Source organism: Neoarius graeffei, chromosome 11, assembly GCF_027579695.1.
Source record: "Neoarius graeffei isolate fNeoGra1 chromosome 11, fNeoGra1.pri, whole genome shotgun sequence".
In the NCBI taxonomy this organism is placed as follows: domain Eukaryota; kingdom Metazoa; phylum Chordata; class Actinopteri; order Siluriformes; family Ariidae; genus Neoarius; species Neoarius graeffei.
The window spans coordinates 3,762,391-3,789,108 of record NC_083579.1 but is presented as its reverse complement, the minus strand read 5'-3'; the positions used below and the strand labels follow the sequence as shown (position 1 = coordinate 3,789,108).

At 42.2% G+C, this 26,718-nt stretch overlaps 1 protein-coding gene across 1 annotated transcript in view; it reads left to right on the top strand.

The window, feature by feature from the left end:
- The window catches only part of grid1a (glutamate receptor, ionotropic, delta 1a), a 473,301-nt gene that overhangs the window by 406,374 nt on the left and 40,209 nt on the right, over nucleotides 1-26,718 (top strand). Inside the window, exons 9-13 of the mRNA XM_060934832.1 lie at nucleotides 4,507-4,608; nucleotides 10,656-10,853; nucleotides 12,083-12,407; nucleotides 12,570-12,708; nucleotides 17,506-17,701. Coding sequence (XP_060790815.1) covers nucleotides 4,507-4,608; nucleotides 10,656-10,853; nucleotides 12,083-12,407; nucleotides 12,570-12,708; nucleotides 17,506-17,701 — 960 coding nt within the window. The remainder of the gene's footprint in view (nucleotides 1-4,506; nucleotides 4,609-10,655; nucleotides 10,854-12,082; nucleotides 12,408-12,569; nucleotides 12,709-17,505; nucleotides 17,702-26,718) is intronic.

The window sequence follows — 26,718 nt, the reverse complement described above, 5'->3', positions numbered from 1 at the left end:
ATTATTATTATTATAATTTTCCCTGTGTAATTTACTTACTCTGAAAATCAACATCGACAGCTGCACACAACAGAGCGACCTGGCAACCAAAATTCTCTCAAAACCTTTCATATTTAATGAAGCAACCCTGGCGGCCATGTTTGTTTACAAATTGTCACAGTCGCTCGCTAGCGCGGAAGTTTGACGTGTGATGTCATGTTGTCTTGACAACCATGCAATATCGTAAACTATATTCGACACTCATTCTCCAATGGGTAGAGTGATATAATACAACCCCGATTCCCAAAAAGTTGGGACAAAGTACAAATTGTAAATAAAAATGGAATGCAATAACTTACAAATCTCAAAAACTGATATTGTATTTACAATAGAACATAGACAACATATCAAATGTCGAAAGTGAGACATTTTGAAATTTCATGCCAAATATTGGCTCATTTGAAATTTCATGACAGCAACACATCTCAAAAAAGTTGGGACAGGGGCAATAAGAGGCTGGAAAAGTTAAAGGTACAAAAAAGGAACAGCTGGAGGACCAAATTGCAACTCATTAGGTCAATTGGCAATAGGTCATTAACATGACTGGGTATAAAAAGAGCATCTTGGAGTGGCAGCGGCTCTCAGAAGTAAAGATGGGAAGAGGATCACCAATCTCCCTAATTCTGCGCCGACAAATAGTGGAGCAATATCAGAAAGGAGTTCGACAGTGTAAAATTGCAAAGAGTTTGAACAGATCATCATCTACAGTGCATAATATCATCAAAAGATTCAGAGAATCTGGAAGAATCTCTGTGCGTAAGGGTCAAGGCCGGAAAACCATACTGGGTGCCCGTGATCTTCGGGCCCTTAGACGGCACTGCATCACATACAGGCATGCTTCTGTATTGGAAATCACAAAATGGGCTCAGGAATATTTCCAGAGAACATTATCTGTGAACACAATTCACCGTGCCATCCGCCATTGCCAGCTAAAACTCTATAGTTCAAAGAAGAAGCCGTATCTAAACATGATCCAGAAGCGCAGACGTCTTCTCTGGGCCAAGGCTCATTTAAAATGGACTGTGGCAAAGTGGAAAACTGTTCTGTGGTCAGACGAATCAAAATTTGAAGTTCTTTATGGAAATCAGGGACGCCGTGTCATTCGGACTAAAGAGGAGAAGGACGACCCGAGTTGTTATCAGCGCTCAGTTCAGAAGCCTGCATCTCTGATGGTATGGGGTTGCATTAGTGCGTGTGGCATGGGCAGCTTACACATCTGGAAAGACACCATCAATGCTGAAAGGTATATCCAGGTTCTAGAGCAACATATGCTCCCATCCAGACGACGTCTCTTTCAGGGAAGACCTTGCATTTTCCAACATGACAATGCCAAACCACATACTGCATCAATTACAGCATCATGGCTGCGTAGAAGAAGGGTCCGGGTACTGAACTGGCCAGCCTGCAGTCCAGATCTTTCACCCATAGAAAACATTTGGCGCATCATAAAACGGAAGATACGACAAAAAAGACCTAAGACAGTTGAGCAACTAGAATCCTACATTAGACAAGAATGGGTTAACATTCCTGTCCCTAAACTTGAGCAACTTGTCTCCTCAGTCCCCAGACGTTTACAGACTGTTGTAAAGAGAAAAGGGGATGTCTCACAGTGGGAAACATGGCCTTGTTCCAAATTTTTTGAGATGCGTTGTTGTCATGAAATTTAAAATCACCTAATTTTTCTCTTTAAATGATACATTTTCTCAGTTTAAACATTTGATATGTCATCTATGTTCTATTCTGAATAAAATATGGAATTTTGAAACTTCCACATCATTGTATTCCGTTTTTATTTACAATTTGTACTTTGTCCCAACTTTTTTGGAATTGGGGTTGTACATGTAGGATAAGCGATATACGAAAAATATTGCATGCTATCAAACCAAATGAATGAAACCTGCTAAAAGGGAATACAACACGTTTTTATTCCATGGAAAAAGTGTCCTGTATGGATAATAATCACCAATATTCACTTCACCTTCAGTGAATAATTGTTCATTATTTAGTTCCTGTAAAGTGTTCCACATCTTCAGTACATACCGGTAGGTCTTATTTGACAGACTGCCATGAGTTTGTTTGCATATATGAATATGAAATGAATCTTCCAAAAATAACACACACACACACACACACACACACACACACACACACACACACACACACACAGTACAGTGTTCCAAAAGGTTCTATGTTAGATCCCTTGGACATGTAATTAGCAAGCGTAATGTTGGCTTTCACTTCTATGCTAATGACAGTTATCTTTCCAATTCTGCAGTGCAGATTTCCAAACTGGATGTAAGACTTTAAAAGCGTGTATGAATAAATGAAATCAACTAAATACTCACACATCACTAATTGTGATCTTGGGTACTAAACCTACCCACATAAGGTTTGTAATTTTGCCCCTGAGATTGACATTCTTTTTGTCAAATCACAAGCTGTAGTTAAGGACCTTGGTACATCCCTAGCTGCTGGTTTATTTATCATTTAATGTCAATGTAAATTACATTTCTAAAGCATCGATGTCATGTGTATGAAATATACAAACCTTATGTGCAAGTGCATGTTTTCATAATTGGACTATTTTAATGTCTTTCTATCCTGATGTTGTTTATTTGGTCAAAAATACCACAGGGATACAGTAAATCCCACACTTCCCTTTTCACCCTGTCTGAACAGCCCTGTTCAGAACAGCTATTTTAAGGAACAGCCTGTACAGTACCTTAAAATGATAATGAGTCACTGTTCACCCCACCCACTTCCTCTGTGGGGTGTGTCAGCTCATGTATGGCTTCGCGCTACCATGGCAACTAGTAGCCTACATGCACAGTATAACAGGCAGCACAGCAGGTGAGATGTGCCTCCGGATCCGGATGAAATGAGTGATCACGTTATTGCACTGAGATAACACTCACTTTGCTCTGAGATCAGGTCTCTGCTCATTCTCGCCAAATTTGCCAAATTACAGATGGACGTACAGCACATTTTCTCCTTGCCACCTTGCACATGCTAACAGGTCTTAATGTGTGTAACAGTACGGGGTCGTCACTGTCATATTTTTCATTTCTAAATTCTCTACACATTCTCTATTAGGGACAGAGGGGACACGCCCTCTTCTTCCACAGCCATGCCTTTGTAATGTGAGCAGAATGTGGTTTTGCATTGTCTTGTTGAAATCTCCCTGGAAAAGATGTCGTCTTGAAGGCAGCAGATGTTGCTCCAAAATCTCAGTGTACTTTTCTGCATTAATGTTCCATCACAGACGTGTAAGTTACCTTTGCCAAGGGCACTGACACAACCCCATACCATGACACTCCCTGGCTTTTGGACTTGTTCCTGGCAACAGTCTGGATGGTCCTTTTTGTCTTCAGAGCACACGGCGTCCATTTCTAACAAAAAAGACCTGGAACACTGATTCATTTGACCATGTTTCCACTGTGTGATGGTCCATCCCAGATGCCTCCAAGCCCAGAGAAGTCGACGGCACTTCTGGACACAGTTAACATAAGGCTTCCTTTTTGCACAGTAAAGTTTTAACTGGTGTTTGTGGATGTAACTGTGTCTTGTAGCTTGTTCAAGGTTTTCCAAAGTAATCCCAAGCCCATGTGGTTCTATCAGCTATAGATGAATGATGGTTCTTGAAGTAGTGCCATCTGAGGGATTGGAGATCAAGGGTGTTCAGATTAGGCTTGAGCCCTTTACCCTTTACGCACCAAAATTCCTCCAGGTTCCTTGAATTGTTGAATGATATTCTGCACCATAGAGGGTGAAATATCCAAATCCCTTCCTATCTTTCTTTGAGGAGCATTGTTTTTAAACATTTCAATCATTTTCTCATGTATTTGTTGATAAACTGGAGATCCTCGGCCCATCTTTGCTCCTCAAGGGTTAGGCCTTTCCTGGATACTTGCCTAAATTGCCTTAAATTGGATGTATATTAACAAGTGAAATGAAGCAACATATCATCCATACTGTCCCAACTTTTTCTGATTTGATTTGAACTTTTCTGACCTGCTGCTATGTGGATTTAACGCCATTCAAACCTGTAATTTCAGTGGAACAATGAAGTAATTTCCACCTGTCTGTTCTATAGCATGGTTGTAGAGTATGTAGTGTAATTATGCTTAACTAGGCTAGCTATTAATTTATTCCCCCGTAAGTGTTTCAAAAACTTCATGCAAATGCATTGTCAAAAGCACTTGAATCTAGCAGCAGAAATACTTACACAAAATTTCCATCCACACTAACTCAAAAAGAAAAATCATGTATTCCCAGTAACACTGATGTTAGTAATGTTAATATATGTGCAATGACATGTGCTTAGTTCCTTAGAAGGTTCGAAAAACCTCAGTGAAAATACTTGCACATTAATTCATTCTGACATTTGTTTTTATGGTGCTGGTTTTCTCAATAGCCATGTTGACATTTTATCTTCGAGCTGTCTCTGCCTCTCTGTCCATCTCCTAGTTAGCAGTATGGGACTCTGTCCGTGGCATGAACGGTAGTTTGAAGGAGAGCAAAGTGGACAGCGGGATGCAAGGGGTTTTGCTGAGAGTCGCCACCTTACTGGTATGTAATTTAACACTCTATTAAACAATATCGTGTGTGAGTGTGCGAGATATTTCAAAACACCCTTTCAGAGGGAACTTTCAAGTGATTAATATACACAATTTCAGGTTAGGTAAACACATAGTATCTGGATCATTTGGCACCTGGGGATAAATTGTTGGGGTAATGACTGATGCAACACACCTGGACTGTTTCCTGACATGGACTGTGTCTCTCCATTTTTCAGGACTGAGCTGTGTTGAGCAAGTTGAAAAACAGTTAGTGTGTTTTCTTTTACTTCATAGTCTCAACTCTGTGATGCACCCAGGGGTGTAAAAAATGAAAGTTTACACTCAGAGCTTTGGCTGAGTTTGGCTCTGCTGTGTTGTGAGCTTGGACAGCACGGTGGTGTAGTGGTTAGCTCTGTTGCCTCACAGCAAGAAGGTTCTGGGTTTGAGCCCAGTGGCCAACAGGGGACATTCTGTGTGGCGTTTCATGTTCTCCCCATGTCTGCATGGGTTTCCTCCGGGTGCTCCAGTTTCCCCCACAGTCCAAAGACATGCAGGTTAGGTTAACTGGTGACTCTAAATTGACCGTGAGGGTGAATGGCTGTTTGTCTCTATGTGTCAGCCCTGCATTGATCTGGTGACTTGTCCAGCGTGTACTATGCCTCTCACCCATAGTCAGCTGGGATAGGCTCCAGCTGTCCTGTGACCCTGCACAGGATACAGTGGTGCCTGAAAGTTTGTGAACCCTTTAGAATTTTCTATATTTCTGCATAAATATGACCTAAAACATCATCAGATTTTCACACAAGTCCTAAAAGTAGATAAAGAGAACCCAGTTAAACAAATGAGACAAAAATATTACACTTGATCATTTATTTATTGAGGAAAATGATCCAATATTACATGTCTGTGAGTGGCAAAAATATATGAACCTGTAGGATTAGCAGTTAATTTGAAGGTGAAATTAGAGTCAGGTGTTTTCAATCAATGGGATGACAATCAGGTGTGAGTGGGCACCCTGTTTTATTTAAAGAACAGGGATCTATCAAAGTCTGATCTTCACAACACATGTTTGTGGAAGTGAATCATGGCACGAACAAAGGAGATTTCTGAGGACCTCAGAAAAAGCGTTGTTGATGCTCATCAGACTGGAAAAGGTTACAAAACCATCTCTAAAGAGTTTGGACTCCACCAATCCACAGTCAGACAGATTGTGTACAAATGGAGGAAATCCAAGACCATTGTTACCCTCCCCAGGAGTGGTTGACCAACAAAGATCACTCCAAGAGCAAGGTGTGTAATAGTTGACGAGGTCACAAAGGACCCCAGGGTAACTTCTAAGCAACTGAAGGCCTCTTTCACATTGGCTAATGTTAATGTTCATGAGTCCACTATCAGGAGAACACTGAACAACAATGGTGTGCATGGCAGGGTTGCAAGGAGAAAGGCACTGATCTCCAAAAAGAACATTGCTGCTCGTCTGCAGTTTGCTAAAGATCATGTGGGCAAGCCAGAAGGCTATTGGAAAAATGTTTTGTGAACGGATGAGACCAAAATAGAACTTTTTGGTTTAAATGAGAAGCATTATGTTTGTAGAAAGGAAAACACTGCATTCCAGCATAAGAACCTTATCCCATCTGTGAAACATGGTGGTGGTAGCATCATGATTTGGGCCTGTTTTGCTGCATCTGGGCCAGGACGGCTTGCCATCATTGATGGAACAATGAATTCTGAATTATACCAGCGTATTCTAAAGGAAAATGTCAGGACATCTGTCCATGAACTGAATCTCAAGAGAAGGTGGGTCATGCAGCAAGACAACGACCCTAAGCACACAAGTCGTTCTACCAAAGAATGGTTAAAGAAGAATAAAGTTAATGTTTTGGAATGGCCAAGTCAAAGTCCTGACCTTAATCCAATGGAAATGTTGTGGAAGGACCTGAAGCAAGCAGTTCATGTGAGGAAACCCACCAACATCCCAGAGTTGAAGCTGTTGTGTATGGAGGAATGGGCTAAAATTCCTCCAAGCCGGTGTGTAGGACTGATCAACAGTTACCAGAAATGTTTATTTGCAGTTATTGCTACACAAGGGGGTCACACCAGGTACTGAAAGCAAAGGTTCACATACTTTTTCCAATCACTGATATGTAATATTGGATCATTTCCCTCAATAAATAAATGACCAAGTATAATATTTTTTTCTCATTTGTTTAACTGGGTTCTCTTTATCTACTTTTAAGACTTGTGTGAAAATTTGATGATGTTTTAGGTCATATTTATGCAGCAATATAGAAAATTCTAAAGGGTTCACAAACTTTCAAGCACCACTGTAAGTGGTTACGGATGTGTTGTGAACTTGCTTGGAGAATGACGTGGAGCACTGTCCTAAAGCACATGTCCTCCATTTACTGAACAACTTGCAGGAGAAGCAATGACAGTCTTTTCTTCTTTAGTGTTCTGCCTGATGGCAGGTTTGGCTCTGATGTCAATCAGAGTTTCTAGGGAAGGATTACAGTTTCCCATTGCCTTCTACTGGATTTTTATAAAGGTTTTCTCCTCTTAACCATTCACACCTATGGACAATTTAGAGTAGCCAGTTAACCTAACCACATGGCTTTGAGGGAAACTGGAGCACATGGAGGAAACCCATGCAGACATGGGGAGAACATGCCCCACCGTCGACCACTTGGCTCAAACCCAGAACCTTCTTCTTGCAAGGCGAAAGTGCTCACCACTACACCACTGTGCTGCCCCAATGACAGTCTTATCAATCTGCAAAAATAACAATAATAAAGTTCCACAAAGATTGCAAAAGTCCACAACATGGGTTATGCCTCCTAACCCCTTTCTCCTTCCTTGTGACCCTACCAATGATCTCCATCACCCTGACCTGGATGATAACCCAGGACAACCCAGAGGTGTAACAGCCCTAACCATGTGTCTGGCCTAAGAATGAGGTGGTCTGAATGTGTTTAGGTGCTGCTGACAAAGAAAGCCCAGCTGGTGTCCTGCACTCTGTCTGAATGAAAGCTAGCTAGACTATGCAGCAGTGAGGAGAGCAGTGCTGGAACAAGTCTGCTTGACCCCAGAAGGACATTAGTGATGGTTTGGGGAACAGACATTGTAGGAAAGGTACAAGTCCTTCACAACCATGCAGAGATTCTGGAGGGTTCTCTGAGACTCGAACCTGAGAAGCGAGAGAAGGTCATTGAAAGGGTGATGGTGGAACAATTCACTGATCAACCTCCAGCAGGCACGGCAGAGTGTGTCCAGTCACTCAGTGATACAAACTTGATTATTTGTCCACAAAAAAATAATAAAAAACATAAAGCGCCTCATTATAATCACATGGTCAGGCATCTGGGGGTATAAAAAAATTATGACAGGTGAAAATGAAATAAATTTTTGGAAACACTTTTTTTTGCCATCCTGGTGGTGCTTTCACTGGATTTTCCCATTTGATTTATTATTCAGGCAGAAGCCCAGGTCAGTGTCGGATGTGATTAAAGACCCCAGGAAGGATGATCCTTCCCCTAGTGAAAATTAATTTCATATGATCCTTGACCTGCTAGCAAAACTTCACACACTGGATCATTTATTGCAAGGGAATTTGCTTCAGGCTTTGGAGAGGTGCCAGTGGCTTTATAATTGCTTGATAATATGTGCTCCCAACTCAGAAGGTTCAAGTTCTCCAACTCTAGGTCATGGTTGGAGAAGTCAGCTATGAGATATTGGACACAGACACAGAAAAATTACCACCTTAATCTCCTCAAACAATGGATAGAGGCAGTACCTCTAATAACATCAAACTGAGCGACATCTAATTGAGCCTCGTGTTCTGGTTGTGTGCAGCCATTTACCGCTTGCCTGAAAAGAAAAGGAAAGGAGTTCAGAAGATATTAGACAGATCCTAGGGATGTGCTTGTGCCCAAATAGGATAGATCAGTCTGTTTCTGCATCGTTTCTGCATAGTATCTAATACAAGGTGATTTGAATGCAATTGACAAACTCCTGGACTTGGCTAATTTTTTTTCACATCTCTGGATTTAACCAAGTACTATTGGCAGATTCCCTTGACGGCAAAGGTCGGGGGAAAAACTTTCTCCATGCTGGTATACACCATGTGTTTGTGTCCTCTGAGCATGACTGTCAGGAATTTGTAAAAGCATTAGAATTTAAGATGATATCAAAAGGATTCATCCTTTGACTCTGAGAATGCATGATCCTTTGTGCCATTGGGAATATTTTTAAAATTAATACACCAGTTCAGACAAATACAGTTTTTAAATTGGATTTAATAAATATCTGAGGGTCTTGTGGAGAATGAGATTCTGTTCATGTGTTGGTCAAGTTTATTGCAAAGATTCAGTATTAAAAACACTTCATGTCTGACATTTGAAATTATGCAGAAGTATGTCAGAGTTGGGCAGCATGGTGGTGCAGTGGTTAGCATTGTTGCTTCACAGCTGATGGGGGCCTTTCTGTGTGGGTGCTCTGGTTTCCTCCCAAAGTCCATTACAGGCATTTAGCAGACAGTCTTATCCAGAGAGATGTACAACATACCCTGGGGAGCAGTTGGGGGTTAGGTGCCTTGCTCAAGGGTACTTCAGCCATTCTTGCTGGTCCAGGGAATCGAATGAGCGACCTTTTGGTCCCAAAGCTGCTTCTCCAACCATTAGGCCATGGCTTCCCCACCTGCAGATTAGTTCAGTTGGCTACTCTAACTTGCCCATAGGTGTGAATGTGTACCCCACCACCAAGTGAGGGTTTGGGGCCTTCTGGTGTGCTATAGTCCACCAAGACAATACATGGAAGCTTGTTGTGAAATTTCCAGAAAGGCTTCAGCTATGAGGATGGCAACAGACAAGACAAGAATTTCAGAATTATGCAATAATTAGTAAACAACAGGTGTCCAATACGAGTAGTCATGCCTGATTATTATTAAGGGCATATTATTATCATTATAAGTAAACCATGGGGAAAGCCATGGCCTAGAGGTTAGAGAAGTAGCTTTGGGACCAAAAGGTCACTGGTTTGATTCCCTGGACCAATAGGAATGGATGAAGTGCCTTTGAGCAAGGCTCCTAATCCCCAACTGCTCCCTGGGTGGGGTGTATCAAGGACTTGTTGTATGTTGCTCTGGATAAGAGCATCTGCTAAATGCCTGTAATGTAATAATCATGTCTATTTTTGATCAAGGACATACCTGATATCAGTTCAGACTCCTACTATTTGTGATGTTGTTTTGATTTTGCTCCCCTGATGAATTTATCAACCTGTTTTCTGGGCCCCCAGGGAGTTTATCCTTTGGGTCACCAAATTATGACATTAGGTGAATATTATGGCGGCATATTTTACATCTGGCACCAACTGTTTTTCTCTTTGGGTTCATGAGATCACCCGTATTCATGTCTTCTTCAGTAGATAATTAATTCTCTGTATGTACTGTATGTAAGATGTTTTCATACGGTACTTTGCTAAGGAGTTTGTGGGTTCAGCTTATGGCCACTTTCCTCCCGTCTCTCTTTTCTTCTATCTTTAGATGATTTTGTTGGATTATTCTGTACAAAAATTTTCATCCCTTCTCTTGTCCTAATGTGGAATACTATTTCAGAGTTCAGGTGTGAAATTATAAATGTCAAAAATCACAATAGCAGTAAATGCGTGTTAACGTTTGCTGTTGTACACGTTGCAGTGAGAAGGCACGTGTTTTAGATCAGCACTGGAAACATTATCTCTTTGCGTTTTTTCTTAATAAATAAAGATTGTTTTGTTTAATATGTTGCTTTCATCAGCTTCATTTCCATCTTAATGAAACTGTTTTTTTTTTTAGCATGACAAAAGTAAAAAAAAAAAACTAGGAGTAGAATTTTATAATAGAAGATCTTAGCTCATATGCTTCCTGTTAGGCTTTAGCAGCCAAAAAGTATCTGACATTTAATTCTGGTCACCAAACTGTACTACTCTTAGCGCTAACGTATAGCTAAGGGTTAACTGAGCTGCCAGACTGGCTAACCGTGTGAATGGAGTGACAGTTTGTGAATTTGTGGTGTATTTCAGGAGGAGCCCTTTGTGATGGCAGCAGAGAGCACGCTTGGACAACCAAAGCGATATAAAGGTTTCTCCATTGACATGTTAGATGCTCTGGCCAAAACACTCGGTTTCAAATATGAGATTTATCAAGTTGCAAATGGAAAATATGGCTCTCCACAACCCAATGGCTCCTGGGATGGCCTGATCGGGGAACTCACCAACAAGGCAATCTTAACTTTACTTCAAGCAGAATAATACTCATGTCATTTTAAAGTTGTATATCTTTAATTTCAGTGTCTCAGTTTCCAGTCTTGTGTTCTATCACCCTGCACTGAAGAATCATGTGCACTATTTAGTGTCCTACAGCAGAACACATTAGAGTAGAGCAATGCTCATTCTGAACTTATGATCGCAGGAGCAAGTAACAAGTCACTTGCATCACTTGCAGTTTGCCTTTTGTAGGCCATTACTGATAGTGCTTGTGGGTGTGGCTTGTTCGGTGGCATGGTGCCATGTTGTACATGAATAGAAATACACCCGTTGAATTATTGCTTGCTAACATGAACAAAGGTGACCCAGTTCTAGAGTGGAGAGTTTTGAATTTATTAGTGCTGTCAAGCGATTAAAATATTTAATCGCGATTAATGTTGCGACTGTCATAGTTAACTCGCGATTAATCGCAATTTAATCGCACATTTTTGTCACATGAAAAACCATGTAATTCTCTTATCAGCATAAAAAAGTGAATGGGCTTGCTCACCGTTCGAACTACGGGGGTACTCGGGGGATCCGAGATCCCCTAAAACAGACATGAGATCCCTTGAAAACATGATTTGGGAAATGTTGGGGGGTCTCTAAAATATTGGCAAAATGATGTTTATTGACATAGCAATCGTGTGTAACAGGAAGCATTTGCATATCCGAAGTGAGCGCGCGATGGAGAGCCGCGCTCTGAGACAAACGCAAGCACCCCCCCCCAAGGGAAAAAAAGGGACCCCCTGAAAATATCGGCATAGTTCGAACACTGGTTGTACCAATGTTTTTTTTTATTTATTGCAGAGCATAACACGTCTTGTCACAGCCACTGCAAAGTGGGGCTGGAGCCGCTGATGGGAAAACGAAACCTAAGCCGAGCACCGTGGCTCTTCGGGGGAGGGCAGAGGACTCTGGCTGCGCGGGGCGTGGCATTACAGTCTAGCTGCTATCGTTTTTCTAAGCAAAGTCTCTGTTCCAAGTTCCTGGCAGTTTCAAAAGCTTATGAAAAACCTACATCATGTCACAGAGCATTAATCTCGCGATAAAAAAATTATCGCCGTTAAAATTGAGTCAAGTTAACGCGTTAATAACGCGACATTTTTGACAGCACTAGAATTTATACATCCACCCTTTTGAATTGTAATGAATGAAACAGATAGACTGATTTGTGTAATTGTGTAATGTTGTGTGTCATGCAGTGGGCAGACATGGCGATTGCAGCAATCACTATTACCCCAGAGCGCGAGGGTGTGGTCGACTTCACGAAGCGCTACTTGGATTACTCTGTAGGGATCCTAATGAGTAAATCTGTGGAGAAGCTGTCCATCTTTTCACTCCTTGCACCCTTTGACCTCTCAGTGTGGGTGTGTCTTTGTGCTGCCGTGCCTGTGGTGGGAGTGATGATCTTTATCCTGCGCCGCATTCAATCGGTCTGTTCACGTCAGAGTGCTACCACACCCAACCCTGCCAACACCAGCTTATTGAACACAGTGTGGATCGTTTATGGAGTCTTCACTCAACAAGGTAACACACACACACACACACACACACACACATTACCATGGCTAGCTAAATTTGTTGTAATGTTTTGATGCACCATTTGACATGAGAAGTATAGGAATTGTGTGTGTGTGTGTGTGTGTGTGTGTGTGTGTGTGTGTGTGTGTGTGTGTGTGTGTGCATCAGGTGTGGAGTCAATGGTCAGTTCAGTATCGATGAGAATCGCATTGGGAAGCTGGTGGCTCTTTACGCTCATCGTATGTTCATCATACACAGCTAATCTCACAGTGTACCTCACAACACACAGACTGGATAACACGGTCAGGTATGACACATACACACTGTTCTTACTTATTTTGTTTGTCTGTTCTTAATTTTTTTTATTGTTTTGTTTTGTGAGTGTGTGTGATGATTGTTATTCTGTTCTTGATCCTGTTTTGTGTGCTGCCTTCTTGGCCAGGGCTCACTTGTAAAAGAGATTTTAATCTCAACGTGATTTCTATCCCTGGTAAAATAAAGGTTTAATAATTCAGTCAATCAAAGATCTTGGTTCCTCTGAGCAATCGTTCATTAACAGTATTCCTGCAAGTTATTTCCCCTAAGCCTTTCCCAACTGTGGTTATTACTAGACATTGAAAGGTGAACTGTAATAGTACAAAGTGGACCGACACCAAATTTCCACCAGTTTTTGATTGTTTACAGACAACGCCACTGCTCAAAACAGAGGAGAATTAGGGAGATCACAGAGAAGATGATCAGGAAGGAGATCAGCAAGAAGGTCAAGTGGTAATCTACTAGAGATTAAGAAGAGAAGAGAGAGAATATTGGGATAAGATAACAGAGAATATAAGGATAGTGGAGATGATCATGAAGGAGATAAGTGAGCAGATCAGGAGGTGATCAAGTAGAGATGAAGGGAGAGACCAAACAGGAGGTCAGGAGAAGGTAATGGAGAAGATTAGGAAGTCAATCTTGGAAGAGGTTGGAAGAAGATAATGGAGAAGATCAAGGAATGATCCAGTAGAGATTACTGTATAGGGAATATCAGAAAGGATATTGAGAGAATCAGTATTCAGAACATTCAATGTAAGAAGATGAAGGAAAACATTAGGAAGGACATAATGTAGGAGAAAGGTGGAAAAGGGTAGTTTAGTACTCCATCCATCCATCATCTGTAGCCACTTATTCTGTGCAGGGTCGCAGGCAAGCTGGAGCCTATCCCAGCTGACTATGGGCGAGAGGACCCTGAACAAGTCACCAGGCCATTGCAGGGCTGATGCATAGGCCAAGTTTACATTAGACCGTATCTGTCTCGTTTTCTTCGCGGATGCACTGTCCGTTTACATTAAACCGCCTGGAAATGCCGGGAAACGGGAATCCGCCAGGGTCCACGTATTCAATCTAGATCGTGTCTGATCCGGTGCTGTGTAAACATTGAGATACGCGGATACGCTGAGCTGAGCTCTAGCTGGCGTCGTCATTGGACAACGTCACTGTGACATCCACCTTCCTGATTCGCTGGCGTTGGTCATGTGACGCGACTGCTGAAAAACGGCACGGACTTCCGCCTTGTATCACCTTTCGTTAAAGAGTATAAAAGTATGAAAATACTGCAAATACTGATGCAAATACTGCCCATTGTGTAGTTATGATTGTCTTTAGGCTTGCCATCCTTCCACTTGCAAGTGGTAAGTGATCTGCGCTGGGATCACACACACAGCGGCTCAGTCCCAAATCACTGCTTGTGCACTTCACTCGCGCGCTGTGTGAGCTGCGCAGGGCCGGAGTGCGCACCCTCCAGAGGGCACTCGCTGTTCAGGGTGGAGTGATTTGGAGCGCAGGATGCCTGCGGAGCCGAGCGTATCCGTGTATTGGTGTTGCTGTGTGCACGCAAATCATGTATTGGTGTTGCTGTGTGCACACTAATCGTTTTAAAAACGTTAATCTGATGATCCGCTGATACGGTCTAATATAAACATGGGCATAGAGACAAACAACCATTCACACCTATGGTCAATTTAGAGCCACCAATTAGCTTAACCTGCATGTCTTTGGACCAGGGCTTTGAACCAGAATTTTTTTCCTATTGGTTCGTTCCGAACAGAAACGGAATTTTAACGTTTCCGGTTTTGGGTTCCACCATTAAATAGACGTTCCCGAACCGGTTAGAACAAAAAAATTTCGTTCCCGGAACGGTTAATTACGTTCCCTGTCAGCTGTTTAACAAATGGCTATAAAATTATGTCTCTGTCTCATCCAGCTTAAGCCAAATGTAGGCTAATTCTATTACAACCTTCATTAAATAAGACAAGAAATAATTCAAAACAATTATTATTTCAAATGTTGGCGATTTGGATTCTCAGTATGTCTTCCCATCTACACAAACAGAAAAAGTGCCAAAAATGAAAGATAATTCGTTTAGTGTGTTACCAAAGGCTAGTCAGGCCCTATACAGGGCTTTCCACAAGAGCCGGCACACAGTTAAGTCCAGCCGGCTACTTTAATGACTATTATTTTTGTAGCCCACAGGTTCTAAATATTAATTTTCGATTTTAATAAAATTAAATGTTTATCTAATGGACTGACAATGTCAAACTGAACCGCACTCATTTAAGTTGTGATTCGCGCTGTTTGTACCGATAATAACCACAAATTCCCCGCCAACTTCGCTGATCCGCGGCCCCGACATGCGGTGTGCGGTGTGCGCATGCGCGCACTCGGCGGAGGCAGTAGTGTGCGCGCGCGCGCACTCATCTCATCATTCATCTCATTATCTCTAGCCGCTTTATCCTTCTACAGGGTCGCAGGCAAGCTGGATCCTATCCCAGCTGACTACGGGCGAAAGGCGGGGTTCACCCTGGACAAGTCGCCAGGTCATCACAGGGCTGACACATAGACACAGACAACCATTCACACTCACATTCACACCTACAGTCACACCTACAGTCACCAGTTAACCTAACCTGCATGTCTTTGGACTGTGGGGGAAACCGGAGCACCCAGAGGAAACCCACGCGGACACGGGGAGAACATGCAAACTCCACACAAAAAGGCCCTCGCCGGCCACGGGGCTCAAACCCGGACCTTCTTGCTGTGAGGCGACAGTGCTAACCACTACACCACCGTGCCGCCCGCGCGCGCGCAATCGGCAGAGTTTATTTTGTGTTTAACACCCCCCCTGGCTGGCTACTTATTTGTCATGGCTGGCTAGTATGAGCCTTAGTGGAAAGCCCTGTATGCATTGATAGGCTAACAGAGGTTAACGTCATTTAATGTTCGCGAGCCTCTCATTAACGTGGACAAATATATTGATATCGTGTTTGAAATTGACGTTTTTGAATAACGACAGACTGCAATATTTACCTCTTATTTAAGATGTGGAGACGTGATAGTAGTCCACCCTCCCGCTCTCTCCATTCAGTCAGCGAACGTCACACAGGAAGTGAACCCCAGCGGGTCATAGAAACTTGCGCAGGAGAAGAATGACTTTTTTATTTGTAGGCTACGGAAACTTTGAGGAACGAAATAAAAACCGGTATTAACCGGTTACCATTATTTTTAATAAGCGTTTCTGTTCCGGAACATAAAAAATAATAAAGTTTCTGGTTTCGTTTCTGTTCCATGTGAAATAGAAAAAGTTCCCGGTTTTCGTTCCTTGAACCGGTTCAAAGCCCTGCTTTGGACTGTGGAGGAAACCGGAGCACCCGGAGGAAACCCATGCAGACACAGGGAGAACATGAAACTCCACACAGAAGGGCCCTCATCAGCTACTGGGCTCAAACCCAGGACCTTCTTACTGTGAGGCAACAGTGCTAACCACTACATCACCGTGCCACTAGTTTAGTACTCCTAAATGTCTTAATGTGGAAGAGTTTGTTGTTTGTCCATCGTTTAATATCTAGGTTATAGGAGCTGGAGATGGTGCGGATGTGGTGGATCATCAACAGAATAGTGAAAACTAATATTGTGATGCTGTATAATGTGACACAAGGAGAGGGGCAACTGATCTCCAGAGAACACACTGAGATACTGCAGCAGCAGATTTGTGTTTACCAACTGCAACAAAATGTCTGCCAGTGAGACAATCAGGAAAGTGCTGAGTCTGTAACAGCTTAAAATGTGTCATGACTTGTATCAAAGGTAGAATAGTGAGAGCAGGTGGGAATGCATATTTGATTTGTAGATCAGATCAGAATGATTCAAAAGGAGAAAAATCTGGCTCAAGCTTCTAATGGAGGAAATCAAGAAGGGGATTAGCTGGAGATCATGGGAGAGATTAAGAAGAAGATCATGGAAGAGAACAGGTTGGACTCCTGGAGGAGATCAGGGAGGGGATTAGATGGAGAGTGTGGAAGATATCAGGTGGAGCTTGTGGAGAAAATCAGCAGGGGGAACAGGTGGTGCATGTTGAGGGGATCAGGTGATCACAGAGGAGATCAATAGAAGATTGCGGAAGACATCAGGTGGAGATAATGGAGGACATCAGGGAGATCAGGTGGAGCTTGTGGAGTAGAACAACAACAGGCAGAGATGGTGAAAGGATCAGGGAGGAGAACAGGACGAGATCACAGAGGAGGTCATGAAGGATATCAAGGAGGAGATCAGGTGGGAGTAGTGGGTAAGGTAGTGGGAAAAGTTGGTAGGATGGATTAAAACCTGAGGGGGGAGGCTGTGGGGCACAGCAAGGGACATGCAGTGAAGTGACTGAAAAGTCATGGGATGCGTAAAGAGTGCTGATTGGTCGCCTGTGCTGAGGTTACATATTGAGAGTATATAACAACTCCAAATTGATGATTCTTCATGATGTTGATTCAGTGGTCTTGACTGGTTGGTTATTGTTATTCTGATCAGTGTTGAGTTCAGATACATCTCTCACACACTCGATTAACAAATCCAATTATCTGAGCCTTTCTCATTAATGCAGAGTTAAATTAACACCATTGATGCACATCAGACTTCAGTGACTTCAAGAAAACACTTACACTGTTAATTGTTTTTCTGACATGTATGTCATGGCGTTCACTTCATCTACAATCCTCCAGAGACTCGCGGCTGTCTGTCTAATGAAGCAATGAGAAATCCAGCCACACATGACTTCTTTTCCTTATGTGTGTGTGTTTAGGTCTCTGCAGGATCTGGTGCAGCAGTCAGGCATTAATTATGGCACAGTCAGAGACTCGGCTGTGTTTGAGTATTTCAAGATGAAAGGGACGAACCCGCTGGAGCAGGAGAGCACATTCTCTGAGCTGTGGCGGACCATCAACAAACATCAAGGACAAGAAAATTGTGTGCACACTCTGGCTGAAGGAATACGAAAGGTAACACAGAGAGAGAGAGTTTAGTTAAACTCGATGATAAAGATGTGAACATCACAATGCCTTTAGTTTACACAAAACACACATTCAGTTCCAGTGTAAAAGTATGTTCTTCAGTCCATACACAGTTTCTCCAGCTTTAGTCCACGCATGATAAAGTGGAAACGCTCCATGTCTGGGGAAACATAGATAAGGGTGGATCTTGTATTAATGTGTCATTTAGTGCTAAATAAAAACAATACTAACCATGGATTTTCACTAAGTGTTTTATCATAGTCAGGGTGGTGGTGAATCTCCAGCCTGTCTCAGGAACATTAGACATGAGGTAGGAATACACCTTTGATGGGATGCCAGTCTGTTGCAGAACTCCATGCACACATTCATTCACACGTAGGACAATTTAGGACAGCTAGTCCACCCTTCAGCATGTTTCTGGCAGGTGACTGGGAACCGGAGAACCTGGAGGAACCCTAAATAGCCTTGTGAAACTCCACAGACAGTAATGTGAGATGTGAGGTACCAACACGTTATGACCAACATGCCGCCTGTGGTGCATATTGACCAATTCATTTTTTGACCTGGGGACCAGTTACATGTTGTTGGCAGGCTGTCATTTGTCCATCGCTGGTCTGTGATGACAAAACAAGCCATAGTGTAGATTGTGTGCAGTAGTGTATTGGCACTGGGATCCCACAAGGAGCAACAGAAAGGTTACAGGAGTGTACATACAGGAGTAAATACAGTCAGCTATAAAGTACACAGAACATAAAAAGGCCACCTGAGAGCGCATAAAATTGTACTCTCGCAGCCCTGTACCATATACAGTATTTACTGCCTGCATTCATTCCTTTCCAGTAACTGCTTTATTCTGGTTCATGTCACAGTAGTTTAAACTACTAATTTGTTCATATTTTGAGAACTAGAACCAATTCAGTTAGTCAGTAAATATCATGGAAAGGTGCAAACAGTCATAACTATAGGAGCAGGTGGGACTGGTCAAGCTTTCTGTGGGTGCAGGTGGCATTGGACAAGCTTTCTGCAGGAGCAAGTGGTATTGGTCAAACTTTCTGTTGGCGTGGAAGGTATTGGTCAACTTTCTGCAAGTTAAACTTTCTACAGGAGCAGGAGGTATTGGTCAAACATTTTTAGGAGCATGTGGCATTGATCAAACTTTCTGCAGGAGTAAATGGTAATGGTCAAGCATTCTGTGAGAATGGGTGTTATTGGTCAAAATTTCGATGGGAGTTGGCAGTATCGGTCAATTTTTCTGTGGGAACAGGTAGTATTGGTCAGTGTTTCTATGGGAGCAGGTGGTATTGGTCAGTGTTTCTATGGGAGCAGGTGGTATTGGCCAATCCTTCTTTGGAAGCAGGTGATATTGGTCAGTGATTCTATGGGAGCAGGTGATATTGGTCAGTGATTCTATGGGAGCAGGTGGTATTGGTCAGTGATTCTATGGGAGTGGGTGGTATTAGTCAGTGTTTCTATGGGAGCAGGTGGTATTGGTCAGTGATTCTATGGGAGCAGGTTTTATTGGTCAGTGATTCTATGGGAGCAGGTGGTATTGGTCAAACATTTTTGAGAAGCATGTGGCATTGATCAAACTTTCTGTAAGAGTAAATGGTAATGGTCACGTTGTGTGAGAATGGGTGTTATTGGTCAAACTTTCTATGGGAGCAGGTGATATTGGTCAGAACTTTTGCAGGAGTAGGTGGCATTGGTCAGACTTTCTGGGGGAGCAAGTGGTATTGGTCAAACTTTCTGTGAGAGTGAGTGGTATTAAGCAATCCTTCTGTGCAAGTGACTGGTATTGGTTAGTCCTTCTATGGGAGCAAATGGTGTTGGTCTAACTTTCTGCAGAAGCAGGTGTTATTGGTCAAACTTTCTGTGAGAGTAGAAGGTGTTGATCAGCTTTCTGCGGGAGCAGCAACAGCACTGGTCAAAAATTATGCATGAGCAGGAGGTATTAGTCAAACTTTCTGCAGGAGTAAATGGTATTTGTGAAGTCTGTGGAAGGGGGTAGTTTTAGTCAAGGAGATAAATTGGTCAAACTTTCCGCAGGAACCAAGAGTATTAGTCAAACTTTCTCCAGGAGCAAATGGTATTTGTCATATTTTCTGAGGGAGCAGGTGGTATTGGTTAATAGTGTTCGCAGCAGCAGGCAGGATCTGAAACACTTTCTGTGGGAGCAGATAGTATTGGTCAAGAATGTCTGCAGGAGTAGGAATGAGTTTTAATTTAAAAATAAGAAGAAAAAAACACAATCCCACTTAAGATCCTACAGCACTTCCCTTCCTGTACATAATCATCCACACTCCATTCATAAAGGATGTGAGACTGTCTACAGTAGGTGTGAAAATTGGTGAATTTTCTGCTCTGAATCTTCTGATGATGATGAGCCAATGCTGGTCCACACTTGGCACGTAATCTGGGCTGCATACCACCCTGGAATAATGATAATGGTTATCCAGATGCGACTGCCAGAACATACAATGATGAGACTGATTACAGCTGGACAACTTTTAGTCTGAAATTATAAGTGGTAGAAAAACATCAGTTCCATTTGAGATATTTTTGGCTCAGATTCCAAATGACATTAAAAACCTTGTATGTGGCCACTTGTCGTTGGCACTCAACACACTTACTATTGCCCAGATCAAAAGCATAGATTTGGGTAGCAATGTAAGGACACATCCCTAACTGATTCATGATAGCTGAACTATTCCTGCCAACAAATGCTAATTTTGCTGAAATCTTTGAAGTTTTACTACCAGTGATAGCTGATGGTAATGTTTTTTTGTTGTTGTTGTTTGGGGTTTTTTTTTAGGGGGGGGTTGTTTGTTTGGGGGGAGTGCAGTGCATATTATATCTCACTAATGTATAATTTAACAGTTTATATATAAGTTTTAGCATTTTAATCTGAATTGCATTTTAGAGGTCTGCACGGGACAGAATTTTCAGTCCCGCTCCCGCCCGCTCCCGCATTGTGCAGTCCCGCTCCTGCCCACAAATCCCGCATGATGCAGACGTTCGCGTTATTTCTCACGAAAGTTCTTGTCATTGGCTTGGGGAATTAAACATGCTGAGCTTAGCTGAGCTCTCCACTGACCGATCCTTCACCTAGCGCACGTAGCGAGGGTGCGCATTGCCAGGCGGCATGCGCAGCTGAGGCTTTACAGAGATACCCAACACACCTACCAAAATCTACAGTGGATATTAAGAATATTGTACATTGCACATGGCTTATATTTCACTCCTCACATTTACATTCTAGGAAATACAAGTAGGCCTATAAGAAATTAATATAATTTAAAGACACAGCGTGATGGTGCCCCGCCCCCTACTTTGAGTGGATTTGAGCATAAATATCTACAGCTCACGTTCAGGGGTGCGTTTCAAGCAATGTACCTCTTTTTAAAGCAGCACTTACTTCTGAAGCACTGTGAGCTTCACTAGAGGAGCTCTGCTCTTCTGCCATGATCGGAGATCTCAAACACGGAAGAGCGGAAAGGAATCGGAAACGTACGCGAGATTAGACCACATCCGCAAATTTAGGCATCTTAAAATGTTTTTATTAATGCCAAATAAAATATCCAGCACAAATTATATATGATAGACATAAATTAATAATTTATAAATTTTATTTTAAACACGTTTTTAGTTAGCGGGACTGCAGCTTATCACCTCTCCCGCCCGCTCCCGCATTGTGCACTCCCCCTCCCGCCTGCTCCCACAATGAGCTTTCAAAATTTGTCCCGCGCCGCACTGCTTTGCGTCGGGTCCCGCGGGACTCCCGCGGGAGTGCAGGGCTGTATTGCATTTCATCTAGATAACAAATATGGTACTGAGAAAAGCTGTATCCTTTTTGTTCAAATAACAAAAAAACACGTTGTTTTTTTTGTCATCTTTCCTTTTGTGTATTTTGTACTTTGATGAGACAATGTGTGCTCAGTCTATCAACTTTCAGGTTCTCCTCCAAACATATTTTAGCAGAAAAATAATGATATAGTGAATAATAATCCACTTTTTTCATGTTCATTACACCTGCAGCTGAGTCCGTAGCACGCCTACTGGGGACATTTTATGGAAATGTTACCAAGATGGGCAAGAATATATTAGCCCATTGGAGCTCGTTGAAGCTAGGGGGCATGTCACACTGTATGAATCTACAGCACTGGGTTCATTACAGTTAGCCCACAGCCTCACTTCATATCATTGTGTGTGTTTTTGTACGACTGCTAATGGTGCTGTTGCACTCAGTTCCAAAAAAATCACTAGTAATCATCTTTAAAATATTTGTTGACCACAGATAAGATGATGTGGATGAACAAAATGAAACCTTATATTGATTTTAATTTTGCCTTTGAAAGATGGGGGTCTTAGCCCTGCTAGCCCACTGATACGAGCTGCCCCTGGTTATCACACTCAGCACAAACATCTTATAGTTTAGAAGCTGGGTTGAATTTCGCCATTACCCATACAGGAAAGGAAACAAGGTTATGTCTCATTGTAACTTTTGCTTGCAAGTTTACTTCCAGTGAATGAAGTGGTGGTCAGACAAACCAATTTGGCTGCCGTTATGTGAAGAGCTAGTCAGTGCGTTTACATGCACATAGAGAATATCGAATTTCTGCCGTAGCTCGACTGAAATCAAAGTTCTAAATGCCATGGAAACACCTTAGCTCGGCTGAAATCGAACCGAACTGGATTTCTCGTAATCGAGCTACACGACCTAGATTATGCGATTGTAGCTGAGCTACTTAGTGCATGTAAACCCTATTGAGCTACGTATTCGAGCTACTTACTTCAGCACTGCCCCTTCCGGAAGTGACGAGTGTACGAGAGTGACGATGGTGTACAGAATGTTCAGCAAGTGCTGAGCTGCTTCGTTGTTGTCCATCTTCTCTCTCTCGATGTTGTTGTCCTCGTCGTCATTCTTCTTGTGAACACGGAACTGATAACTTTGTTTATACTCTTGAATAGCTCTTCTTCATGACGACAACTGGAAGTGTACCAACACGATGGGGCGTGTAGCGCCACCTGTGACTCGGGTGCACAATGTACCTCACACAATAGCTCGATTTCCTTGTGTGCATGTAGGATTGGATTTCTCTGGCACCCCTGCTGGGACCCTTAGCTCGATTACCGACAGGAGCTCGATTTGGGTGTGCATGTAAACGCACTGAGTGAAACCATCTCCAAATATTTTCGCAGTTTAGAGGCCAATGTATGGTCAAGATACCTTCAGAAAGTTGCTCTTTGCAGTGGGGTAGATCCCGACACATTAACCAAGAAGGATTTTTCCTATGAGTTGGAAAATTATCCATCCGTTGAGTTCCCCAACATCTCAAACTACCTGGTGCTGCAGACATCGTTCTCCACGGACAAACAGATGAAAACCTGGAGGAGCATGGAGGTGTACAACTTTTTATATGTAGCTGGGTTAAAGATCTGGGGATCAGGCCACTACAAGATAAATCCTGTATCATTTTTGCCCGGGTAAATAGGAATTTTGTAGGCATCTTTGCCATTGTTGCTAGGACGTTACAAGTTTTAGTATTGGATGTAAACAAACCACAACTGCTCGATTCTCAATCCTCCCTGCTCTTCTCTTCCAGGGAAATCATTCACAAAGGTCCACAGAAACCCCTTTAAAGACCTGGGGATTGGTGAAACAGGATGGAGAAGTTATCACAGCTCACTGTAACTGCACGGCCAGGGAAGCAGTTTCGTGCTGTTAACTCGTGAGCTCTGTTTTTGTGTTTCCATTGATCGTCTTGATTATCTTCTCTCTTTAGTTCAGTGTAGGAGCCCAATCTACATCATTGTCCTTGTAAAGATCGCTTGGACATCCTGATAAATAAAGTGAAAACATACGCGTTAGTGAACTTCAAAACATCACGAAATAATGGAAAATGGCAAGAACAGTGATTTGCGAATCCAAACAAAATAAATCAGAGGAATTTACAAACCTTTCACGAAGTGATCAGTGCAAACTCGAGCGTTCTTCGACTCTGCTCCCTTCCATCACAGCAACAGGTTCAAGAGCCACCTTTCTCATTGTCTTTTATTAAATCTTTTCCCTTTCACCCTTTGTCACTTCATGGGGAACCCAGAAGAAACTTTTATCAGTTTCACGGTTTCTTTGATTTGAACAGCCCAAAACAATGCAAGCATAGGGCATTTTAACGACTAGCAAGGTGCCCCAGTGATAGTTACACTTGAGCTGACCACCACTTCATGTCTTGCATATCTAATGAGGCGGATGTGACATTGGATGCAACCCACCTATATATATAGTTATCACTGTCAGCTCACAGCAACAAGGTTCTGGGTTCTAGGGCCTTTCTATGTGGAGTTTGCATGTTCTCCCCATGCCTGTATGGGTTTCCTCACACAAAGACGTGGATTCAGTCAACTGGCGACGCTAAATTGTCTAAAGCCGTGCGAGTGAGTGTGAATGGTTGTTTATGTCTGTGTTAGCCCTGCGATAGATTAGCGACCTGCCCAGGGTGAACCTCTCCTCCAGCTTGGCTCCAGCTATAAGCAATAAAGATAATGGCTGGATTTAGTTTTACTACACTGTTGGTGGTTGTCTGCATATAAGAATTTTATTTGCCTTTTATACCTTACTTAGTAAATGTGTAAACTGTGATGTGAAAATAAATCTGAAATCTGAAACTGTGCGAGTGGAACAAGCTCGCTAGCTGATTGGGTTAGAAATTGATTTAAATATAGTTAATTTCTATTTTAGACTTTTTGACAGTTCAAAGGGAAACATTTCTCTTGCATCTCTGACAATGGACACTCCTAACGTCATGTCTCCTTACAGAAAACATCATGATGTCAATGACTAAGCATGTCTTTTACCCTGTTTCTCTGGAGTGTCCACCGTACAGGTCCCCCTGAATGAGCTGTTGCAATAGAAATGATAGCATATTAGAACAAGCGCGTTAATATACAACCCCGATTCCAAAAAAGTTGGGACAAAGTACAAATTGTGAATAAAAACAGAATGCAATGATGTGGAAGTTTCAAAATTCCATATTTTATTCAGAATAGAACATAGATGACATATTAAATGTTTAAACTGAGAAAATGTATCATTTAAAGAGAAAAATTAGGTGATTTTAAATTTCATGACAACAACAACACATCTCAAAAAATTTGGGACAAGGCCATGTTTCCCACTGTGAGACATCCCCTTTTCTCTTTACAACAGTCTGTAAACGTCTGGGGACTGAGGAGACAAGTTGCTCAAGTTTAGGGATAGGAATGTTAACCCATTCTTGTCTAATGTAGGATTCTAGTTGCTCAACTGTCTTAGGTCTTTTTTGTTGTATCTTCCGTTTTATGACGCGCCAACTGTTTTCTATGGGTGAAAGATCTGGACTGCAGGCTGGCCAGTTCAGTACCCGGACCCTTCTTCTATGCAGCCATGATGCTGTAATTGATGCAGTATGTGGTTTGGCATTGTCATGTTGGAAAATGCAAGGTCTTCCCTGAAAGAGACGTCGTCTGGATGGGAGCATATTTTGCTCTAGAACCTGGATATACCTTTCAGCATTGATGGTGTCTTTCCAGTTGCCCATGTCACATGCACTAATGCAACCCCATACCATCAGAGATGCAGGCTTCTGAACTGAGCGCCGATAACAACTTGGGTCGTCCTTCTCCTCTTTAGTCCGAATGACACGGCGTCCCTGATTTCCATAAAGAACTTCAAATTTTGATTCGTCTGACCACAGAACAGTTTTCCACTTTGCCACAGTCCATTTTAAATGAGCCTTGGCCCAGAGAAGACGTCTGCACTTCTGGATCATGTTTAGATACGGCTTCTTCTTTGAACTATAGAGTTTTAGCTGGCAACGGCGGATGGCACGGTGAATTGTGTTCACAGATAATGTTCTCTGGAAATATTCCTGAGCTCATTTTGTGATTTCCAATACAGAAGCATGCCTGTATGTGATGCAGTGCCGTCTAAGGGCCCGAAGATCACGGGCACCCAGTATGGTTTTCCAGCCTTGACCCTTACGCACAGAGATTCTTCCAGATTCTTTGAATCTTTTGATGATATTATGCACTGTAGATGATGATCTGTTCAAACTCTTTGCAATTTTACACTGTCGAACTCCTTTCTGATATTGCTCCACTATTTGTCGGCGCAGAATTAGGGGAATTGGTGATCCTCTTCCCATCTTTACTTCTGAGAGCCGCTGCCACTCCAAGATGCTCTTTTTATACCCAGTCATGTTAATGACCTATTGCCAATTGGCCTAATGAGTTGCAGTTTGGTCCTCCAGCTGTTCCTTTTTTGTACCTTTAACTTTTCCAGCCTCTTATTGCCCCTGTCCCAACTTTTTTGAGATGTGTTGCTGTCATGAAATTTCAAATGAACCAATATTTGGCATGAAATTTCAAAATGTCTCACTTTCAACATTTGATATGTTGTCTATGTTCTATTGTGAATACAATATCAGTTTTTGAGATTTGTAAATTATTGCATTCCATTTTTATTTACAATTTGTACTTTGTCCCAACTTTTTTGGAATCGGGGTTGTACAGTGGTGCTTGAAAGTTTGTGAACCCTTTAGAATTTTCTATATTTCTGCATAAATATGACCTAAAACATCATCAGATTTTCACACAAGTCCTAAAAGTAGATAAAGAGAACCCAGTTAAACAAATGATACAAAAATATTATACTTAGTCATTTATTTATTTATTGAGGAAAATGATCCAATATTACATATCTGTGAGTGGCAAAAGTATGTGAACCTTTGCTTTCAGTATCTGGTGTGACCCCCTTGTGCAGCAATAACTGCAACTAAACGTTTGCGGTAACTGTTGATCAGTCCTGCACACTGACTTGGAGGAATTTTAGCCCGTTCCTCCGTACAGAACAGCTTCAACTCTGGGATGTTGGTGGGTTTCCTCACATGAATTGCTCGCTTCAGGTCCTTCCACAACATTTCCATTGGATTAAGGTCAGGACTTTGACTTGGCCATTCCAAAACATT